This window comes from Balaenoptera physalus, assembly GCF_965194825.1.
Source record: "Balaenoptera physalus genome assembly, chromosome: 12".
In the NCBI taxonomy this organism is placed as follows: domain Eukaryota; kingdom Metazoa; phylum Chordata; class Mammalia; order Artiodactyla; family Balaenopteridae; genus Balaenoptera; species Balaenoptera physalus.
The window spans coordinates 12,750,697-12,771,961 of NC_138897.1; the positions used below are offsets into that span (position 1 = coordinate 12,750,697).

The 21,265-nt window shown below is 41.6% G+C and overlaps 1 protein-coding gene across 4 annotated transcripts in view; it reads left to right on the plus strand.

The window, feature by feature from the left end:
• The first annotated feature begins 15,213 nt into the window (after positions 1–15,213).
• LOC309639339 (serpin B3-like) overlaps positions 15,214–21,265 on the plus strand; it is a 97,170-nt gene continuing 91,118 nt past the window's right edge. The window contains exons 1-7 of one of the 4 annotated variants that reach the window (XM_082416396.1): positions 15,214–15,957; positions 16,698–16,887; positions 17,519–17,575; positions 18,955–19,083; positions 19,398–19,515; positions 20,625–20,767; positions 21,070–21,225. In XM_082416396.1, coding sequence (XP_082272522.1) covers positions 15,857–15,957; positions 16,698–16,887; positions 17,519–17,575; positions 18,955–19,083; positions 19,398–19,515; positions 20,625–20,767; positions 21,070–21,225 — 894 coding nt within the window. In that variant the 5' untranslated portion in view covers positions 15,214–15,856. The remainder of the gene's footprint in view (positions 15,958–16,697; positions 16,888–17,518; positions 17,576–18,954; positions 19,084–19,397; positions 19,516–20,624; positions 20,768–21,069; positions 21,226–21,265) is intronic. The other 3 variants (XM_082416393.1, XM_082416389.1, XM_082416391.1) reach the window with 3 other exon arrangements.

Below are 21,265 nucleotides of genomic sequence, written 5' to 3' on the forward strand. Positions count from 1 at the left end.
TTTTTGTTGTTGAAGTATAGTTGATTTACAATGTTGTGGTAGTTTCAGGTGTACAGCATAGGGACTCAGGTATAAATATGTGTATATAGATATATACACATATATGTGTATATGTAGACATTCTTTTTCAGATTATTTTCCATTATAGGTTATTACAAGATATTGAATAAAGTTCCCTGTGCTATACAGTAGGTCCTTATTCTCTTCTATTTTGAGATCCAAGAAGAAAATGATGATTTTCTTAGCTTTCTTGCTATCTGAGAATTGGGCTGATCAAAGAAGGTCTTTTTCATCCTTGGTCTAGATTGTCCCTCTGTCATTTTCCCAATTGGAGTGGCCATTCTTGTACTCCTTTTGAGTTTTCCTTCCAGATGGAAGGACACCCATTAGCATAACTCTCTGTGCTTCTCTTTACTCTTTCCCTCACTTCTCCAAGTCTTGCATGCATGTAGTCTATTTGGGAAATTATCTCAGGGAATAGAAGCAGAAGAGAAGGGGGAGTGAAGCAGGGAAAGAAGGAAGCTAATACAACGGTTGTTATAAGCTGGCCACTGGTACCTGACCCCATGGACCTTTGGAGGAATCTTATAACATGTATCTCAGAACTGTCCACCCAGAGGAAAAATGAAGGAAGCATTTATCTACTGGCTTTCCTCCCCATTGGTCGAGGATGGTCCCACGGGAGCTCACTCAGGTTGCTCTTGAGTGCGCATCAAGCATGCACATCCCACACCAAAGCATCGGAAAAGCCCTGGAGCTAGAAGCAAAGGGAGGGGAGGTGCTGCCAGGGTGCCATGCACAAAGTTACTTAAAGCCTGTGCAGAACTGGTAGCTCACTAGCATCTAGATTCAGAGGTGGGGAGACAGAATTTGAAGTAGCTCACAAGAGGGGTCCAACACGTCTAACCCATGACACAGCCTGCTGGTGGGTTTAGGAGAAGAGCTGCCCTCCAGTTTCCTTATGTGGGCACTAGCTGTTCGAATGAAGCCCATATTCTAGTGTATTCCTCCTGGCCTAGGTTTTCCTGGGGCAGCACCCCACACTGAGAGTGCAGTAACCCTTGTGATTAGGTTGTACATCTGTCTCATTCTCAGGACCAGGACCAGAAAACCCATTGTTGGCTCATATTTAATCCTGGCTTTCATCCAATCTTTATCTGCCATACATATTTGGTTCTCTATCTGCCTGAATCCTTCTACATTCTCTCAATATTTTTGGGGACTCAGGTGAGGTGAGAGGGTGGGCCTCCTAGCCTCGGACACGGAGCATGGGCTGGAGAGCAGAGCACAGGCGGAGTTTCTACCCCTACCTCTCCCTCACCTTGGGCAGGTACCCACTAGTGTCCCCTGTACCTGATAGCCTTCTTCAGAAGTTCAAGGAGGAGAATTTCAAGAAGGAAACTGGAGGCAACTAGGAGGGCATAAGTGATCTTAGTAAAGTGTGCTTGAATGGTGTTCCAAGCGAAGGATCTAGGATGCAAGGCACTGCAGAACAATTTCGAGAAGAACCCTCCCTTGACGTAAAGTTGTGACATTTGACAACGCTGGAGGAAGCAAAGCTAAAGCTGCAACTTTAGCCTATTCAGACAGGGGAAAAAACACAATGAATGGTATGTATCCACAACCTTCCTGGCCCTCTGTCTTCCCAGAGGAAGGAGGTCAGAAGAGCAGTTGAGACAGGACCAACTCTGTGGCTTCAACAGGGACAATGGATGAAGGCTGAGTATGGGTACAAAACAGAGAAGCAAAAGAGTTACTGTGGAACTGAGAGCCTCTGGTGGGATGAAACCAAAACCAGAATGGATTTGGACAAACAGGAGCCTACTTAGACTGACTTAGTTTTTCCTGGGCACTTAGATGGGAGTGAAGGTGAGGAAGACTTTGGGAGCATCTGCTCTGTGTGTGGGAAATAGCAAGGGGTCAAGAATGTTGATTGGGAGGAGTTTTCATTTGCATTATGAATGTCATCCCCATTTGTAGGGTTGTAAAATTTAGCAATTAAAAATACAGGATGCCCAGTTAAATTTGAAATTCAGGTAAACAGTGAATAATTTTCTAGTATAAATATATCCTAAATATTGTATGGGAAATATTTATACTATGTAGAATTCATATTTACACTAAAAAACGTTTTCATTGTTTATCTGAAATTCAAATTTAACTGGGTGTTCTGTGTTTTATCTGGCAACCCCACCTCTCTGACTTTTTCTTGAGAGACTGTAGTAAACAGATAAATTTACTGACATTTATTTGAACTAGACACAGAATTCAGAAAGGTCCGCAAAGCAGCCTGATGTGACGCAGGGAACTAAATTTATGTACTAAAGGGAAGAAAAAAATGGACAAGTGGCTAGCCGTCCCTGCCCCAACACAAGAGTGGAGTAGACAGGATGGATACGTACTTAAATAAATTTGCACATATAAGGGTTAAAAGTTTTGTCGAGATTGTTCATTCCTCGTGGTCAGGGACTACGTCTTTGGCTAAATGCCTGACATTTAGTAAGTATGCAATAACCATTTGTGAAACTAAACTGTTCATCTTTTTATTGAGTGGAGGGGAAAGGGATGCACTTCAGGTTGGGATGAGGCAAGAGGTGAAGGTTTGGAAGGGCCAGTTTGGAAAACTGAAGAAAATCCCGACCAAGAACATACACAAGGCTTCTTCACCAACTGTCAGTTGAGGTTGGAACCACACATGATTAGTAACATAAAGGGAGAATAATATTGCAACAAGTACATTTTGCTGTGATTCATAACTTCCCACCTCCCAGGCTTCCCAAATCCTTGGAATGTAATCCCCACAACCAACCTCCATTTTTTGCCAAAGTTTCAGTCTTCTGTCGGGACGTTTTTGGAAAGACAGGACTTTTTCAATGAAACAGTAAACACTTACTTTCCCATCCATAAAGCGACTCTTTCAAAAGAAGCCACATCACTTGACAATCAAGAGCTTTCAAACAACACCTACAGCGCTTTCCACTTAGTCAGAATAGCTCTTGACAAAGACCCAGTTGCAACAAAATGGGAAGAGTGTGAAGCACAGACCGAAGAAAAATAATCAAGAATGCTACTGTCTTATATTCCAGGATGCACAGAAAGAGCCTTTCAACAACAAGAAGCAACGCTAAGTACCAGAAGGTGGATATTTCAAGTCTTGGATAGGCCTCGATACTTTAGTCTGTACACTTACAATAAGTCAAGAGGAATTCACTACTTGAAACATAAACTAAGAGAGAATAGGTTTTTTTAAAAATTGTATGTCTCATCAAAAGACACTATTAAGAAACCAGGCAAACCGCAGGTTGGAGGGAAATAGTCACAAGGCACATACCTGGAAAGGTGTTTGTATATAGAATACACAAAGAACTACAACCCAAAAAGTTAAGGATGAATCAATGGGCAAAGTATTTGTACAAGCACTTCACTGAAGGATACGTATGAATGGCCAAAAAGTACATAACAAAGTGTTCAGCATCATTAATCATCAGAGAAATGCAAATTAAAACACAAAGACATACCACTTCACAGCCATTAGAATGAGTGAATAAAAAAGAGTGACTACACGAAATATTGACGAGGCTGCGGAGCAACCGGAACGCTCCTAGGCTGCTGGTGGGAACGTCAAGTGGCAAAAGCACTCTGGGAAAAGTGCTGGATTCTTAAAAAGTTAAACAGATATCTCTGCTAGGATCTAACAATTGCCCTCCAAGGTATTTATCCAAGGGAAATGAAAACACATGTCCACAATAAGCCTTGTACCAGAATGTTGATGGCAGCTTTAAACATAAGAGCTAAGCACTCGAAGTCCATCAAGAGGAGAAAGTATAAACGAACTATGGTACATCCATACACTGGAACACTACACAGCATTCAAAAGGAACAAACTACTGGTGGTACACACAACACTGGATCAATCTGAAAAGCATTATGCTCAGTGAAAGAAGCTAGGCCAAAACAAAAAACAAAAGCTAGTATATAGGCAAGTGTATATGGTAACAAAAATCAAAACAGTGGTTGTACCTCTAGGGGGAGGTTGACTGGCAAGGGGCGTGAAGAAGCTTTCTGGAGCAATAGAAATGTTTCATTTCTTGATAGGGGTATTGGTTGCATATGTGCATGCACTGATCAAAACTGATTAAACTGACTGATTTGAGCATTTCACTATACATCAGTAATAGTGTTGTATTTTTAAAATTAATTTTTATTGGAGTATAGTTCCTTTATAATGTTGTGTTAGTTTCTGCTATACAGCAAAGTGAATCAGTTATACATATACATACACCCACTCTTTTGTAGATTCTGTTCCCATATAGATCGTTACAGAGTATTGAGTAGAGTTCCCTGTGCTATACGGTAGGTTCTTATTCGTTATCTATTTTACATATAGTTGTGTGTACATGTCAATCCCAATCTCCCAATTAAACTTTTTTATTTTGAGATAATTGTAGGTTCACTCACATGCAGTTGTAAGAAATAACATAGATTCTGTGTATCCTTTACCCAGTTTCTTGAAACAATAACATCCTGCAAAACTATAGTACAATGTCGCAACGAGGACATTAACCTCAACAAAGTCAAGATACAGAATATTTCCACCACCACAAGGATTCCTCATGTTGCCCTTTTAAAATCATACTCACTCCACGCCAGTCTCATCTGTAAACGCTGGCAACCACTAATCTGTTCTCCACTTCTGTAGTTTTGTCATTTCAATCATGTCATATAAATGGGATCATACAGCATATAAATCTTTGGGGATTGCCATTTTTCACTGGAGTTTCATGCAGGTTGTTGCATTTGTCAGTAGTTCAGTCATTTTTATTCCTGAGTAATACCCATCATGTGGGTGTTCTACAGTATGTTTAACCACTCACTGGTTGAAGGACATCTGGGTTGTTTACAGTTGGTAGATATTACGAATAAGCTGCTATAAATATTTATGCACGAGTTTTTAGGCGAACATAAGTTTTCATTTCTCTGGGATAAATGCCAATTTCTGGGTCACATGGCAAGTTCATGTTTAGTTTAGGGTTTTGTTTTGTTTTTTTCTAAGAAACTGCCAAACTGGTTTTCAAGAGTGGCTGTACCATTTTGCATTCCACCAGCTATGTATAAATGATCTAGCTCTCCATATCCTTACCAGTATTTGGTGTTGTTGCTATTTTTATTTCGGGTGTCCTGATAGGTGTGTAGTGATATCTGTTTGTAGTCTTTGTTTGCATTTCCCTAACTGTTAATGATATGGAACATCATTTCATGTGCTTATTTGCTCTCTGCATATGCTTTTCCTTGAAATGTCTCTTCATGTCTTTGCCCATTTTCTAATTGGGTTGTTTTTTAATGTTGAGCTTTGAGAGGTGTTAATATATTCTAGAAACTACTTAATTGGATACCTTGTCTTTTCATCTCCTTCATATGGACTTTCACAGAGCAAAAGTTTTAAATTCTGATGAGGTTCAATTTTTTTCCTTTTATGGATTATGCTTTTGATGTCAAGTCTGAGAATTTTTTGCCTAGCCCTACATCCCAAATGTTTTCTTTTTTCTAAAAGTTCTATAGTTTTACATCTACATTTAAGACTATAATCCATTTTCAGTTAATATTTATATGAGGTTTAAGTCAAGATTCTTTCCTTTATTTTTGAGGGGTGTGTCCTATGGATGTTCAATTTCCCCATCGTCCTTTGTTGAAAACACTATCCTTTTTCCATGGAATTGCTTTTAAACCTTTGTCGAAAATCTACTTTGTCAAAAATACCACATGGTCATGATTAGTCTACCTATACAATGTCTTACAATAGAGTAGACCGGTCTTTCATATTTTATTCTTCCTCTTCAAAATACTTATTTTAAAATACATCTCCAAAGGGTGTTAGGTTTAAGTTTAATTTTTTTAAAAATAATACTCTTTCAGGCAGAATTTACAAACCTGGAAAAAGTTACTAAATCTTAGTGGCCCTGACACAGTCAAGAAGCACTTGGAAAATATATTGCAAATCCTAGTTTCTTGCACCCGGAGACGATTTGGGCATTGGCATTAGGACCTCATCCACAAAGCTTCCCTCTGCCCATGGTAGAAATTGACTTGAAATATTTCTTGTAGGGCTTCACCAGTACCACGCAAGTTAGGGCATGAATAGAAGAAGGCTCTTGTGGTTCCCTAGTAGTTCATGTGTATAAATTACTTCTCCAATGTTGTGATTTCTTACACTGGTGGCCCCCAATAAACCTCTTGATATTCATACCTTCTGTAGTCTCTTCCCCTGTGGATTGCTTTAGACGTTAGAATGTATCAAGAATGATGTTTTGTACTATATATACACTGAAGTCAATTCTTTCTTTCCTATATATTAGCAAGGAGCAATTGGAATGAACCCTAATGTAAACTATGGAGTTTATTTAATAATATATCAATACCGATTTGTTGAATGTCACAAACATACCACAATAATGCCAGATGTTAATAATAGGGGAAATTGTGTGAGGAGGAGGAGACAAGGGTACATGGGAAGCCTCTGCTAATTATCCTTTATCCTAGGAAATAACTCTTTTGCCATCTACAGCCCCTATCTTTCATTCAGCTGCCTTTCACTAGAGTGGTGGGAGATTGGGTCTGAAATGAAATGGGACATCCGTGGTGCTATAACTACATGTATTTGATGCATCTGTGGAACCACATTAAACCCTCCTCTGATAGCCTCCAGCCCTGAATTTTAGAACATACCTGTTGGTTTGACTTACCAGGGCTGATCTGCTTCCTGAGTTTCTCAGTCTCTCAACAAATCACCTCCACCCTAGCCTGACACCACCCTCTCCATTTCCACATTCCTTAGAGACTGCAGTCCACAGTGTTTGTGTTAGTGGGGTTGGGAGGCAAAGTTCAGCTTCTCAAAGAAAGTCTTTCCCAGGAAATACACAACTAGACAGGTGGGAGTTATGTACAGGTGCGCTGTTAGTTTTAGGTTTTCAACCTGTATACTGAGTGATGCTGAGAGCAGGAAATAGTGAACATGATGTGCTCCTACTATCTGAGGTTTGTGTATACAATAGAGTCTTATTTGGAGAGTTTAAAAGTAAAGGAACTTTTCCAGGGCTAAGATCCAAAAGGGAGCATCTGGAGCAGGAAGGGAAAGAGGTTCTTTTTAGGGGGGTGTGAGGGGTGGAGGTTGGTATTCAAATCACAGAGAAAATGCACGGTCACTAAGCAGTTTAATTAATGTACTCTTTTTCAGAGAGATAAATATAAAATGTTTAACATATCCACTTGTAAAATGAAAAAAGATTCAAAACAGAATACTTGATTTAATAAGCATAAGGATACTAAAAATTTCTACAGTACACCAGGCAATAAAAAAAGGGTAGAAGGAGCCGGAAGTCAATGTGGAGGGATTTAAACAGAGAGATAAGGGGGAGGGGGGAAGGGACGGGAGAAGTCGCAAGAGCTGGAGGAATAGAGGAAAGGAACAGTGGAGCTACAGGCTCTGGAAAGGTTTGGGGAAGAAGAGGCCACGTCCCTGGTGTCCCTCTGATTGAGGTCACGTGACTAGTCCCATTTCCTGGGCAATCTTGAGAAAATCCTCTGGGCCTCATCTTCTTGGGTTGCAAATCAGACAGTTGGAGCAAATGATTTTCTGGAGTGCCTTCCCCATCCTGCTCTTGTCCCATCTCTGAGACCTGAAGCTGGTCCCAGGCAGTGGCCACAGTGCAGCAGACCTACTAAAGAACTGGTGCTGTCTGTTTTGCTGAATGTTTAATTTGCCTGTAGACTTTTCAGCCTTTAAGTATATTCTATAATTTATTTTATTCTTGCTGGTGATTTAGCTTCTAAGGTCCTTTTCAGTTCCAAGACTCTATGATTCTGGAGCCAATGGTTATCTGAGTACCTGCTTCTCTGAGGTTATAGTACCAGCTATTTTTAATGCTATGAACCAGGCAAGAAGATCTATATATTGTTGAATCCTGAGATTCTCTAACCATCCCAGGTAGGAATGTCAGAAGATTGCTCTGTTGCCTAACTGGTTGCTTCACAGGAAGAGGCAAACTAGGATTCCACTCAAATGTGGAATCTAATTTTAAAAAATGATACAAATGTACTTATTTGCAAAACAGAAACGGACTTACAGATATCGAAGACAAACTTATGATTACCAAAGGGGATACCTGGCAGCGGGGGAAGGATAAATCAGGAGCTTGGGATAAACAGACACACACTACTATATATAAGATAGATAACCAACAAGGACCTACTGTATAGCACAGGGAACTCTACTCAATATTCTGTGATAACCTATATGAGAAAAGAATCTAAAAAAGAATGAATATTTAAATAAATTAATAAGTCAAAATATTAGAAAACAATAAGTCCCTGCTTCTAGCACTCTGTTAGAGAACCATCACTTAGCCCACTACTAAGTCACAGAAAGTAACTAAGAACCCACTGCAGGGAGAATGGATCACCGAAAAAGCCTACAGATATGATGGTCAAACATACTATGTAAACATCCCTTAATTCAAATTGAATCTTCAAGAAGCATTCATCCAAATATAAGCAGCCCACAATCCATTATTCCTGTTTACTGCTAGCCTTGGTGCACAGAGAAAAATCTGTGTTCCAAAGATACACTTATTCTACTGAAGCATTAAGACAGCCCCATAACAGAAGAGATAGGAGGAATGTCATTTTACTGATAAGATGGGAAGTTACAGAATAAAATTTTAACTAAGGAATTTAATCAGACCTTTGTTAATATACAATATCAATCAACCCAAATGTTAAATATCAATTACAATTAATTGGAGGGAAGATCTTATGAATGGCACTAGAGCTGGGATATGGGAGAGAGGATGGCGCACAGAGGTGGGTGGGAAGGAAGGGACAGGTCATAAGCTGAGAGAAATGCACTAGGGATCTCCCAGACTGAAGCTACTGCTGTGGATGGATGAGCCGGTAGAATATAGAGAGAGCGTCTGTGGTCGATCCCTAGGAAAAGCTAAAGCCTGCACTTAAGGGTGGCCATGTTACCCAGAAAGTCAGAGCTGGGGAGGAGAGCTGAAGATAGGATTCCAAGGAAGAGGAGTCAACAACTGACAAATCATTCAGCAAATTCACTGTAAAGACTGAAAAGGGGGCCATCAGGAGACTATTAGGAAGTCACTGTTGGGCTTTAGCAGGAAACTTTAAGAAGTGTAATGGGGTTAGACTAGAGTGGATACTGAAACAGATGAGGAATCTGCCCTCATCTGGGTAAACCTCAGCCTGAAAGACAAACCACAGACATTGTCAGTGTGTCTCAGGGTTTCTATAGGCAAATGACATATGAAACAGATGGCTCTCGAAGCTAATCATCTATCACAAATAGGTGTTATATAACACCCAGCAACATTTCTACATTTCTCCAGCAAGCATGTCCCCTACATTCCCAGGATAACATTTCAATGATCAGTCTCCCATCTTTCCCAACCACAATGCACAAATGATAACTAGTCATCCTTTGCCAACGTACGTTTTTCTCCACCAGATATTATGTTTGAGGACCTATCCTTTTTTTTTTTTTTTTAAATTAATAGCTACTTTATTTATTTATTTATTTATTTTATTATTATCATTATTTTTTTTAGCTGTGTTGGGTCTTCGTTTCTGTGCGAGGGCTTTCTCTAGTTGTGGCAAGCAGGGGCCACTCTTCATCGCGGTGCGCGGGCCTCTCACTATCGTGGCCTCTCTTGTTGCGGAGCACAGGCTCCAGACGTGCAGGCTCAGCAGTTGTGGCTCACGGGCCCAGTTGCTCCGTGGCATGTGGGATCTTCCCAGACCAGGGCTCGAACCCGTGTCCCCTGCATTAGCAGGCAGATTCTCAACCACTGCGCCACCAGGGAAGCCCTATCCTTTCTGATACTTGAATATCTGGCTCATTTATGTTCACTGCTGTAGGATATTCCATTGTACAAAATTAGGATATTTATTTCCTTTATTATTCTATTAATAAATGTCTAAGTTGTTTCTACTTCTTGCCACTGCCAACAGTACTGGAATTAACCCACAATACATGTTTCCTTGAGCACAGCATGTGAGTATATACAGGGTATATGTTTAAATAGAGAATTGCTGAATCTTAACCACATTCTGCTTAGTATTACCAAGTTACTTGTACCAAGAAATGTTTGCCTCAGCACTTTATCAGTAATTCTCTTCTATATCACACCCATCCTTAGTTTTTAAGAACTGTCAGCATTTCTGCTGTTAATTTCACTGTGTTGTATTAATTGCATTTTTCTGACCTAGAAAGATTAAGCATCTTATTACTGTAAACATCTACATGTCTTTTAGGACTTATTTGTCAAGATCCATGAAAACTGTTTTTCTGATTTCTGCTGAATGACTTCCCCACGCCAATCATAACAACGCAACTGATCCCACAACTTGTCACAATAGCTACTAATCACCACAGCCTCCGATGCCCTAACATCTGTCTTACACCTGCACTTCACGTCTTGCCTCCATCCCTGATAATTTGGTGCTACATGTGCCTTACACCAGTGCCCCATCTCCTCTCAGCACATTTCTTCTCAATATGGGACCAACCTGATCCCAAAAATTCCATTCCAAGATGTTTTTCCCAAAGCCATTTACTTACCGTAATAGTCAAGGCTCTAGCAGACAACAAATGACACAGTCAAATTGGGTAATTCAGGAAAGTTTAACAAAGGGACTATACAAAGTATGGTCAGGGCTAAGAGAAACCAAGAAAGGATGGTGAAGCAACCCATGGCTAGCAACAGTAGGGGGACATTGCCACCCCTAGACGCACATGGCAAGGGCAGGAATGGTGACCAAAATCCAGAGAAAGTAGCTGTAGCTGCAGAAAAGCTGCCCAATAAGATCTGCAGCCTTTGGTAAAGAAATGCAGCCATTGTTTGGCAACCTCGCTGACAGGAAGCAGGTGACCGAGCGCCCTGCACTCACCCAGCTGCGAGTCTACTCTTGCTTCCTCTCACAGGCCAGATGCAAGGTTCCCTAGAGGAGAAGGACCCAGATTATGTCTCCCTACATCTCTGCCTCCTAGGACCAGGGGAGGTTGAGCCAGTGAAGGGTGAAACTGGAGAAGCAAAATAAAATCCCCAGCACACAATATCCCATGTAATCAAATTCCTTCTTCCCTCTAGAACTTTCTGTCTCCATTGGTACTCTAGAGACAGGCATCAGCAAGAATTAATATTGCTTTATATATAGAACATCTTCAAATAGATATTAAACATCATGGATCTAATTTTTTTAAGGGTCAAAAAAGTTGTTTTTTTTTTCACAAAGGAGGAGATTCAACTAGAATGGAGATGTAAAATGAAACAAGAATAAATTCAATTGTTGCCAATAAAATGAAAGTTTTCCAGTCGCCCAGCATTGGAAGCAGTTGGGATAAAGTGGAAAACCTAAAAGGTGGAGAGGCAACAGATTCCTCTGTGGATATTAAGGAGTAACATACACGTTGGTAGGTGGGCACAAGGTGAAATACCTGGAGGGCCAGAAACTTAAAATAAGGCTTTGGGACAGGGAAAGAACAATGGCTAGTAAAGGCAGTGGGAACAAAAGAAAGAGAAAACCATGTTTCCTGGCGTCATGGTATGAAGATAGGGTAGTAAGGAGCTGTTCCTGAGAAAAGATCACGGAACATGAAGTCATGGGGAAAATTCATATTTCAGGTAAAGCAGGGACAGTCTTACAAAAAGGGAGTGCCTGCAATGGTTTTTCTGGTTAGCAGAACAGGAGTGCCAAGATGAAACAGGGTGGGAATTTATAAGAGATCACCAAGGAACAGCCTTGGATTTGATTGAAAGCATGGATTAGGATGACTGTCTTGGATGGACCTGGAAAGGTGGGAATGGGGGGAGGGGTGGATGTTTTATGAATTTGTCTCCGTCTTCCTTGATAAACCTACGTATGAGACCAATTCCCTAACTAACATCTTTTTATATCTCACTGCAGTTGGTTCTCCTCTGAGAAAATTAAAGCAAAGTTTATTAACCCTATTCAGATGTTATTCAATGTGTACATCTGTATCTGTAGGGAATATAGCAATTGGCAGATATCCTATTGTTGGTTGCTTGAAGGATCTTCTCACCTAATTAGTTTGCCTGCAGACAGGCACATACTTGGTAAGAAAGAAGAAATAAAATGCTCCCTGGGATTTGCAACTTAATAATGCTGACAAATCTTCACACCCTTCACAAGGAAATAAGGTTTAGGAAAACAGAGAAGCTAGTTCTTGATGAACAGATAAAGATATTAGAAATAGCAAGATGGTTCTTGAAGGTGTGATTGCCTCTTGAATTTTAATGGGCTCCTGGATTCCTGGAACCACTGATGTTGGTGTATATTTAGAAAATTCCCAAAGACATAAGTTAGAAATTACTGACTTGCAAAATCTTCTGATAATTTCTGAGGCTTCTGTGACACTGAATGACATCAGGGTGCCATAATCTTGTCTATTACATGCCAGGAGCACTTTTCAAAGATGGGGGAAAGAGTATGATATGGTTTCTATTTGAACTAGCCCAAGATCTCTGTAAATTTAACCAAACTCCTGGTCCTTATCAGTTAGTGTCTTTTCCTCAAAGCCAAACTCTACATGAAAAATCATGAAAGTTTACTCTCAGAATTTAGTCCTAGTTGAAAGTTCCCTTGAAGACCAATTTATCCTACATTGTCCCCCTATTTCTTCCTCCAAGACCAGGCTGAGCTTCTTGCTTCTGTCTACGGGGGTCGGTTCCCTTTCTCTTTGAGCCCAAAGAAACCCATCTTGTTCCTGCTCCAGGGACCTCCACTCTCTCTGGGACAGTGGTCTGTGATGCAACCTTGACTAGAAGTTCCTATTCCTCATGTTTGTCATTTTTCATCCTGGATCTTTTCTCTTCCCGTTTCCTTCTATTTTGGGACCTCAATCTTACGTCCTCACTCAGCCCCACCCGGTCCCAGCTCAGGGATCGTTGGCCTACAGTATCACTCAGCGGTCACTGCACACATATCGACAGAAGAGCCCTAAGAGCAGCAGGGCTGGGGGCTGGGGGATCAGGCAGAATCATCTTTCAGGTTGAGAAACACAGATCTCCTCTTCCCTTCACCTCGTGTCTCCATCCCCTGTGCTTCTGGGACCTTGTTGTAGGTGAATCTTCCTGTGAATAAGCGACGTGCTGAGACTACAGACTCTGTTCCTGGCAGGTGTTAAAAAGGACCAAAGACGGTAACAAGTGCTGGAGACGTGCAGAGAATCAGAACTGCACGCACACGTGCTGCCATCATAGTCTGGGGGGAATATAAATGGTGCAGCTTCTGGGGAAGGCAGTCTGGCAGTTCTTCTAAATCAAACATAGACTTGCCATTGACCCAGGGTTTCACTCGTAGGTAAATGCTTGAGAAATTACAACACACGTCAACACTGAAATTTCTGCATGAGAGTTCATGTCGGCATTACTCACAATAGTACACAAAACCCAAATGCACATCCACACATGAATGGATTTTTTAAAAGTGGTACTTCATACAATGGTGCATAATAGAGTCCTATAAAGAAATGCACCATTTTATACTACAACATGGATGAACCTTGAGAATATTATACTGAGTGAAAGGAGCCTGATAGAAAAGGCTACACTCTGTGCAATCCCATTTATATGAAATATCCAGAATAAACAAATCCATAGAAACAAGAAGTAGATTAGTGGTTTCCAAAAACCAGGGGGAAGAAAGAACTATGTAGGGAGCTTCTCTGGGGAGAAATGAAATTATTCTGGAAAAGATCATGGTGATAGTTGCACAACCTTGTCACTGGCCTAAAAACCAATGACATACATTTTTAAAAGCTGAAACTTACACTACAGACATTTCTTGGGATCTACGGGAGACTGATTCAAGGACACCCCAAGGATTCCCAAATACAGGAATGCTCAAGTGCCTTATATAAAATGGCACATAACCTACATACATTCTCTTTACACTTTAAATCATCTCTCGATTTCTTATAATACCTAGTACAGTGTAAAGGCTATGTAAAGAGTCGTAAATATAAAGTAAAATAGTTGCTGGTGTGGGGCAAATTTAAGGATTGTTTTTTGGAACTTTCCGGAACTTTTTCCCAAATATTTTCCAGCTGGTTGACTGACTCTGTGGGTGCAGAACCCATGGATATGGAGGGCTGACTGTATGTGAGTGATAATCTCTGTTGGAAAGCTGCTCCACGGTACAAACATCCCACACCTGTGGCAGGGGAGATAGTGGGCCAGATACCCTGGAAACGCAACCCTCCCCCCTGACAGCCATGCCACAGGGAGCAGTGTCCTCTGGAGAAAAACACTTCCTTTTCTCCATCTTTTTTTCCCCTCTCAAAGTGATCCATTTCTACCAAATTCCAGCTGGATAGAGCAGTGTGAGGGAATGGAAAGTGAGCACCTGACCCTCTCTCAGAGTCACACCCACCGAGGAAACCAGCCCAATTCCACTCCCCACTCTCTGCCCCTGGTGGTCTCTGGATGGAGCCCTAAAAGAGTGTCTGAACCCCAGCCTTCCCTCCTAGTGACTGGGGGGCCCACAGGGGAGCATCTGGGGGACCCATTCCCACCACCTCAGATTTTGCGGGAGGACATTATCTCTTTTGAAAGTTCAGAAGAAACAGGTTCTTTTCATTTAGACACAAGGAGTTATGTCACTAAAAGACCAGAGTCCATCATCAGACTGCCCTGTGGGGCGTGGACACACACACAGCTTCCTGAACCAGCTGCCTGCCTGGATACCTCACCTGTGCACTTCACTAACTTAGAGACCGGGGCTTCTGCTCAGCCACTCTGGGCCCCATCTGTGTCATCTGTGAAATGGGGAGAACAAAGGGATCTGCCTGAATAAGGTGTTAAAGAGGGAAATGAGTGAATACATACCCCCCTCAGTAAAAGTCAACTGTTTTTAATATTATTCTGCTATGAGAATGCCATGCCCCGAAGAGAATACAGCTCCAATGATAAGAGACTTAACCATGGCATTCAAAAGAACACTTTTCCCTGCTTTTTTCTCACAGGCATTTGACTCTGTTTTCAAGACCACGAATTTGAAGATGGCGTAATGAATAGCAGGCTAACCGAGAAACGAGATAATTCTGGAGTTCAAACAATTTATTTTTCTGATACATCTTTGTACAAAGAATTGGAATATTGCCACCAAAATGGCCCCTGTTTGGATCCATTGTCCTTCTCACTGAGAGCTGATTACACTGCAGGGAAATGAGCTTCCCACTGACCTTAGAAGTCATTGGCCATCTGGGATTGGCTGCAAGGGGCATGGGGTTCACAGGGAGGACCACGGCCAAGGTCCAGCCTTTAGGGGAAGGCAAATGATGCCTGTTCTCCACCTACTGCTGAGACACTTCGCCAGTATCTCTTAAGTTGAGAATTGGAGCTATTTTCCTGGTTATACAGAATAATTCTGAAGGAAATGGTCAGGTTGGAGAAGCCCTTTCAGAACATAAAATAGAAAATATAAGCTTTTTAATTGTTGGTGTTAGAAGTGGTCTAAAAGACAATTCAACATGTAAGACAAGAAAGATATTTTAAGAGTTATTTCTGCTTGGGCACAGTAGCTCAGGGCATGTGAAGAAGTTACAATTTAACTTTATTCTCCTTGGTGTTGGGAAGGCACCTACATGCATTTCATATGAGCCAGTGATCGCAGGTCACAATTTCTTCTGCAGGTGAAAAGGACGTACGAGAATAGAACAATAATCTTGCCTTTACTCATAGAGACTTCATGCTCATGAAGGTGATGGGTAGCCTGGTGAAGAAATCAGAAGCTGCTTTACTTGAAATACCAGTTGTTGTGAGGGATGGGAGGCAGCAAGAGAGAGTTATATAGTCCAGACCTGACCATTCACGGCACATCAGCTCCCAGGCTGTCTGCCCACCTCTGCTTCCTCCAGGCTCACAGGTAAGTGCTTCCAGCAGCTCTGCTTAACTACATGAATCCTTCCTGAAAATAATAACAATGATGTGTGCTACATCATTTATCTAATTTGTTTTGTCTGATTGTATTTTATTCTTTAGCCAGGGCAAAAGTAAAACAATTTTTCATCTCCTTTAGTCTTTAGGTAATTTATTTCCAAAAACCAAATGCTCCCTTAAAAGGAAGTGTGATTGGGGGGTAGGATGTCCAGTACCCACAGATCCCTCAAGAAAAAGGCATAGAAGTGCCTCATGAGAGATGGTGGGATGTTACACATCAATCTTTGCCTTGGATCTGTTATAATGCATTTTCTACCCAGTCTTAGTACAGCCAGTAAGGAAGAAAAGATATTCTATTAGTTATCACAAAAGTTTTCTTCTCTTTTTTTTTTTTTTTTTTTTTTTTTTTGCTGCACCACACAGCATGTGGGATCTTAGTTCCTTGACCAGGGATCGAACCTGCGCCATCCTGCATGGGAAGTGCAGAGTCTTAACCACCCTGCCAGGGAAGTCCCCACAAAAGTTTTCTTTAAAGACTATTTCGATAGTCTTCTAATTATGAAGTATATACATGTACATTGAAAAAAGCTTTAAAAGTAAAAGGAAGGAAGCTATAGTTTTCAGAATCCCACAACCCACATATAAGGCATTTCTTATGAAAATTTTATTACAGACTAAACTTCCCTTCAAAAAACTCATTATAAAATAAATTTGATGCTTCTCCAGGAATTCCAGACCACATCAAGCCACCATGAGTTCACTCAGTGAAGGAATCAACCACTTTGCAGTCGACCTGTTCCAACAGATCAGACAATCAGGGAGGGAAAATATCTTCTTTTGCCCTTTGAGTATCATGTCAGCCTTAGCCATGACTTCCTTGGGGGCCCGAGAAAACACGGCGTCACAAATCCAGAAGGTAAGTCGCAGCTTCCTTTACATTTACCAGTTTGTCCTGGTTTCTCTGTCGGCTTCTGTGCAGATGATCACAGATATGGCTGTCCCCAGGGGTAGCACAGGAAGCTACAAACTCCCCATGAGTGGGCGGGCACAGAGCTGTGGGAGCATATGCTCTCCCCCCAGTGATCCGCCCCATCTCTTCCCTGTGCCGAGACTTCCCTTGGGAGCTGGGATGAACCCTACAACTGCCCAATGACCACAGGTGAGGCTTTAAATGGTAGCGTTCAGGTAGAAGTGGTGCATTGACTAAAATCCATGGGAGACATCTTTACATGTTTCCTCAGCAATGGATGAAAATGAATCAGGGTTCTTTGAACTGGCTGGTGATCAACCAGCTTTGTGCTTTTCACACGCAGGTTGTGTTTTTCAAGGAGCAAATGCTTGCATGGAACATTTATTTGTTCTTTTTCTTTCTTTCTTTTCGGGTTTGTTTTTTTTTTTTTTGATTTGGCATTTTGTTTTGTTTGTTTGCATTCTTTCTTTCCTTCCTTCTTTCTTTCTTCCTTCCTTCCTTCTTTTCTTTCTTTTTTATTTACTCTGGGATACATAGATCTCTAAAGTTTCCTTGTCCCACTCTCTGTCTCCTCCAGGTCCTGCACTTTAATGAAATCACAGAGAACAAAAAAGGAGGAACTACAGTTGATACTGTGAGTCACAGAGCATTGAATCTAGAAGGAGATCACATATCCAAGAGGGTCAGAGTTTAAACTGGGAATTTCAGATAAACAGGGAAAGGCCAATTTTTAGGGGACATCTTAAGCAAAATAGATTGGACAGAGTTGTTTCTCATATCATATTATGTACTTATTTATTTTATATATTTGTTTTCTTGAAAGAAGAGTAGCATGTTCTTAAGACCAAGGGTTCTGAAACCCAAAGGAGCTGCAAACTGAAGAATGGTTTTTGTGCCATGCCATTCAGCTGGCAGGATCTCACTTCCCCGGCCAGGGCTTGAACCCGGGCCATGGCAATGAAAGCCCGGAATCCTAACCACTAGGCCGCCAGGGAACTCAGGAGCTTCAAATTGTGCTCTTCTGTTCAGGAATGAGGAACGTGGCAAAATACAACTGCTCTGAGCCGCAATTTGACTTCATACAAATTAACTAGGACCAATAAAGAGTCTGCTGCAAGACATGCAACTACATGTGAAACCGGACAACAGTGCCTGGATGACAGAAACCCCCATAAACATTATTTATTATTATTATAGAATAATAATAACTATAGTAATCACAATATGTTGCTACAATTATATAATTTTAATTAACCCCTATATTAGAGTAAGAGCACTAAGCATATGATCAACTATATTTTGGAAAATGATTGAGTGAGAATTATGGTTGGTAGCCTAAATAGTCCAAAACTCTTAATTAGCAAGGGGAAGGTTCTGGGTGAGATAAGCGTGAGTTAAAAAATTGGCTCTGTCTTATTGGAGAAGTCTCTTAGTTCTCTGAACTCCCTTGTTTTCATGTCAATTGAACTAAAGACTTAGAGATGCTGATGTACAGCTGTTAGCAGTGTACCAGAGACACACTGCTCCTACTTCAGAGTGACTGGCATAATGAACAGCCAAAGAGCACAATCAAGGGGTCTTAGAAAGTAATCCCTCCAAGGAGTAAAACAGAGCTTCATGCCATAACATAGGGCAATATACAAATGTCATGTTCTCATACAGTTGATGACTGTTAGAGATGCACTATGGTTCTAGCTCAAAGGAGTTTATGTTTTAGCTGGTCCCAAAACATTTGAGACAATTAAAACACAATCCAAGAGTGGAATGGTGCTGCATCTCTAGTTCCAAAGAGAAAAGACTGGAGTGTGTTAGAGCAGGAAGGAAGAATTACCTGGAAGATTGAATGGAAGGATTATGAAGGGTACTTCCGGTAAAATACACCATATATGGGGAGATAGCAACCAATGTCGTCCGTGGGGATACCAAACTCTAGGTACGGAGCTCACAGACCTATGGGGTTGTAGTATTTATGTACAATGAGAATCCAATGAGCTCACTTTCTGGTGTTTGAAGGTTGAAAAGCCAGGATATATTCATCATCAATTTCAAAACCTTCTGACTGACTTAAAGAAATGCACTGACGCCTATGAGCTGAACATAGCCAACAGGCTCTATGGAAAAAAGACTTTTCTGTTTCTGCAGGTAAGTTTCATGACCTGTCACACCTTTGGTCTGTATCCTGGGTCCTCTGATCCCATCTCCTAATGGGGGAGGGGGAGGCAGAGGAGCCTGGCTGACCCACATGGGGAGCATTTGCCCCAGGGGCATTCAGCTCCTGGACCACGACGCCCCCCACTGGAGTGTCCCAGAGCCTGACAACCCACCGGGGAAGTGGGCGTAAGGATCGTTTCAGGTACTCTCTTTGGTCATCACTGAACACAGTTTAATCTGGGAATACCTAGACAGTTACTGTCAAATTACTCTTAATCCCTCCTTTCTTCCTGCCCATGCCATAGGCATACATGGATAATGTTAAGAAATTTTACCTAGCCAGTGTGGAATCTGCTGATTTTGACAATGCTGCAGAAGAAAGTCGGAAGATGATTAATTCCTGGGTGGAAAGCCAAACTAATGGTAGGTTATGAGAGAGTCACTTCTTAAAAATCACTGTAGAGTCCCCGCTGTGTGTGAACGCTGTGCTGGCCCCTGCATGGGGTGCCAGGAGCCGGGGTGAGATGAGATTACAGAAGATGGACGAGGGCACTGCAGAGGGTGGAATGGTCCACGTCAGTGTGGAGAGAAACAAGGGGAGCCCAGGAGGGATCCCAGGACCAGCTACGTGGAAACTCAGCTGAGTCTGTGGACGACAGTATCTCTATGGATCCCAGCTCTCTGCTCAAACTTCACGTTGATTCGCATTTTTTCTTTAAATTCGAGGCTGAACGTCTGGATTATGATCCCTAAGAGATAATATTAAAAGGGTTCCCTTATCCTTTGTTAACTGGGAAACGAGCCGCTCTCCTGCAAACCAGCCCTCTTGCCATCTGCAGCAGGAGCAGCCTGACCGCTTCCCCATCCCCGCATCCTGCAGCCATGGTCACAGCTGTCCTCCCCAACCACGGAAGGCGGCTGGATGATGTCTCCATTCCATGCACCATATCCTACCTCCCATCCTAAATACAGGCCACACCTACAGCAACTCAACCTGGCAAATGAAGACAAAGTCACCCCGGGAAATGGTGTCTGAGTACATGTTTTCGATTTTAGCGTTCATGTCATTTGTCCTAAAGAACATTCAGGCCCATTTCCTCTGAGTAGTGAGTTCAAGTTTGAAAAAATAGAAAGCAAAGAAGAAAGTGAAGAAGAAAAGAATAGAAGGAAGGATGGAGGAAACAAGGGAGGGTGGGGGTTATTGAGGGGACAGGGAGGGTGGTAGGGAGGGAGGGGGAAAACTGACCAGTGGAAAGATCAGCTGACATCAGTTCATCAGAATTCAGTGTGAGGTGACTGATGTCACCACAGAGACCAAACACGTTCCCAGTCAGAAGAAGGGGAGTCTGCATGAGGGCGACTCCATCAGGCTGGTGCCATGAGGAAAGCTTCACCTTGTGAACAATCGGGCACAGAGTCCCTAATGTGGTGATTTGTGTGAATATTTAATCATCAGTTGTAACTCTCAAAGCATCTTCCAGACAAACCACTTGTGCCTTTCATGACAAACCTTTGATTTTCTTTCTTTGCAGAAAAAATCAAGGATCTCTTTCCCAAAGACTCTCTTGGTAGCTTGACCGTTCTGGTTCTGGTGAACGCAGTCTATTTCAAAGGGCAGTGGTGCCAGAAATTTAAGAAAGAAAATACTGGGGAGGAAAAATTTTGGCTGAACAAGGTATTGTCTATAAATTATGTATATAATATAACATAGCTACACATTCAGTGTGAAATTTAAATACCTAGTGATTAATATATAGCTGCTGCGGGTAGAAGACAGAATTTGTCACGGCTTATTTTCTTGTCTTTTTTTTTTTTTAACTTTATTTCGTTGGGAGTCCTTGAAGAAACTCTTGTCTCTAATTCACAGATTTCCGAGATCATCTCTTAGAAGGAGGATGTGTTTGGTATTACAATAATATTATCTTTCTTTTTGACTTATGCTCACTTAGCATTTTTTGCCACATGAATTTATTGCAGGATACAAGCCAATCTGTGCAGATGATGAAACAAACCGATCACTTCAATTTCACGTCACTGGAGGACATGCAAGTCAAGATCCTGGAAATACCGTACAAAGGCCAAGAGCTAAGCATGATGGTGCTGCTGCCCAATGAAGTAGATGGTCTGCAGAAGGTAAAAGCTGGTACCGCCAATGCTGCCTACTACTGCTTAA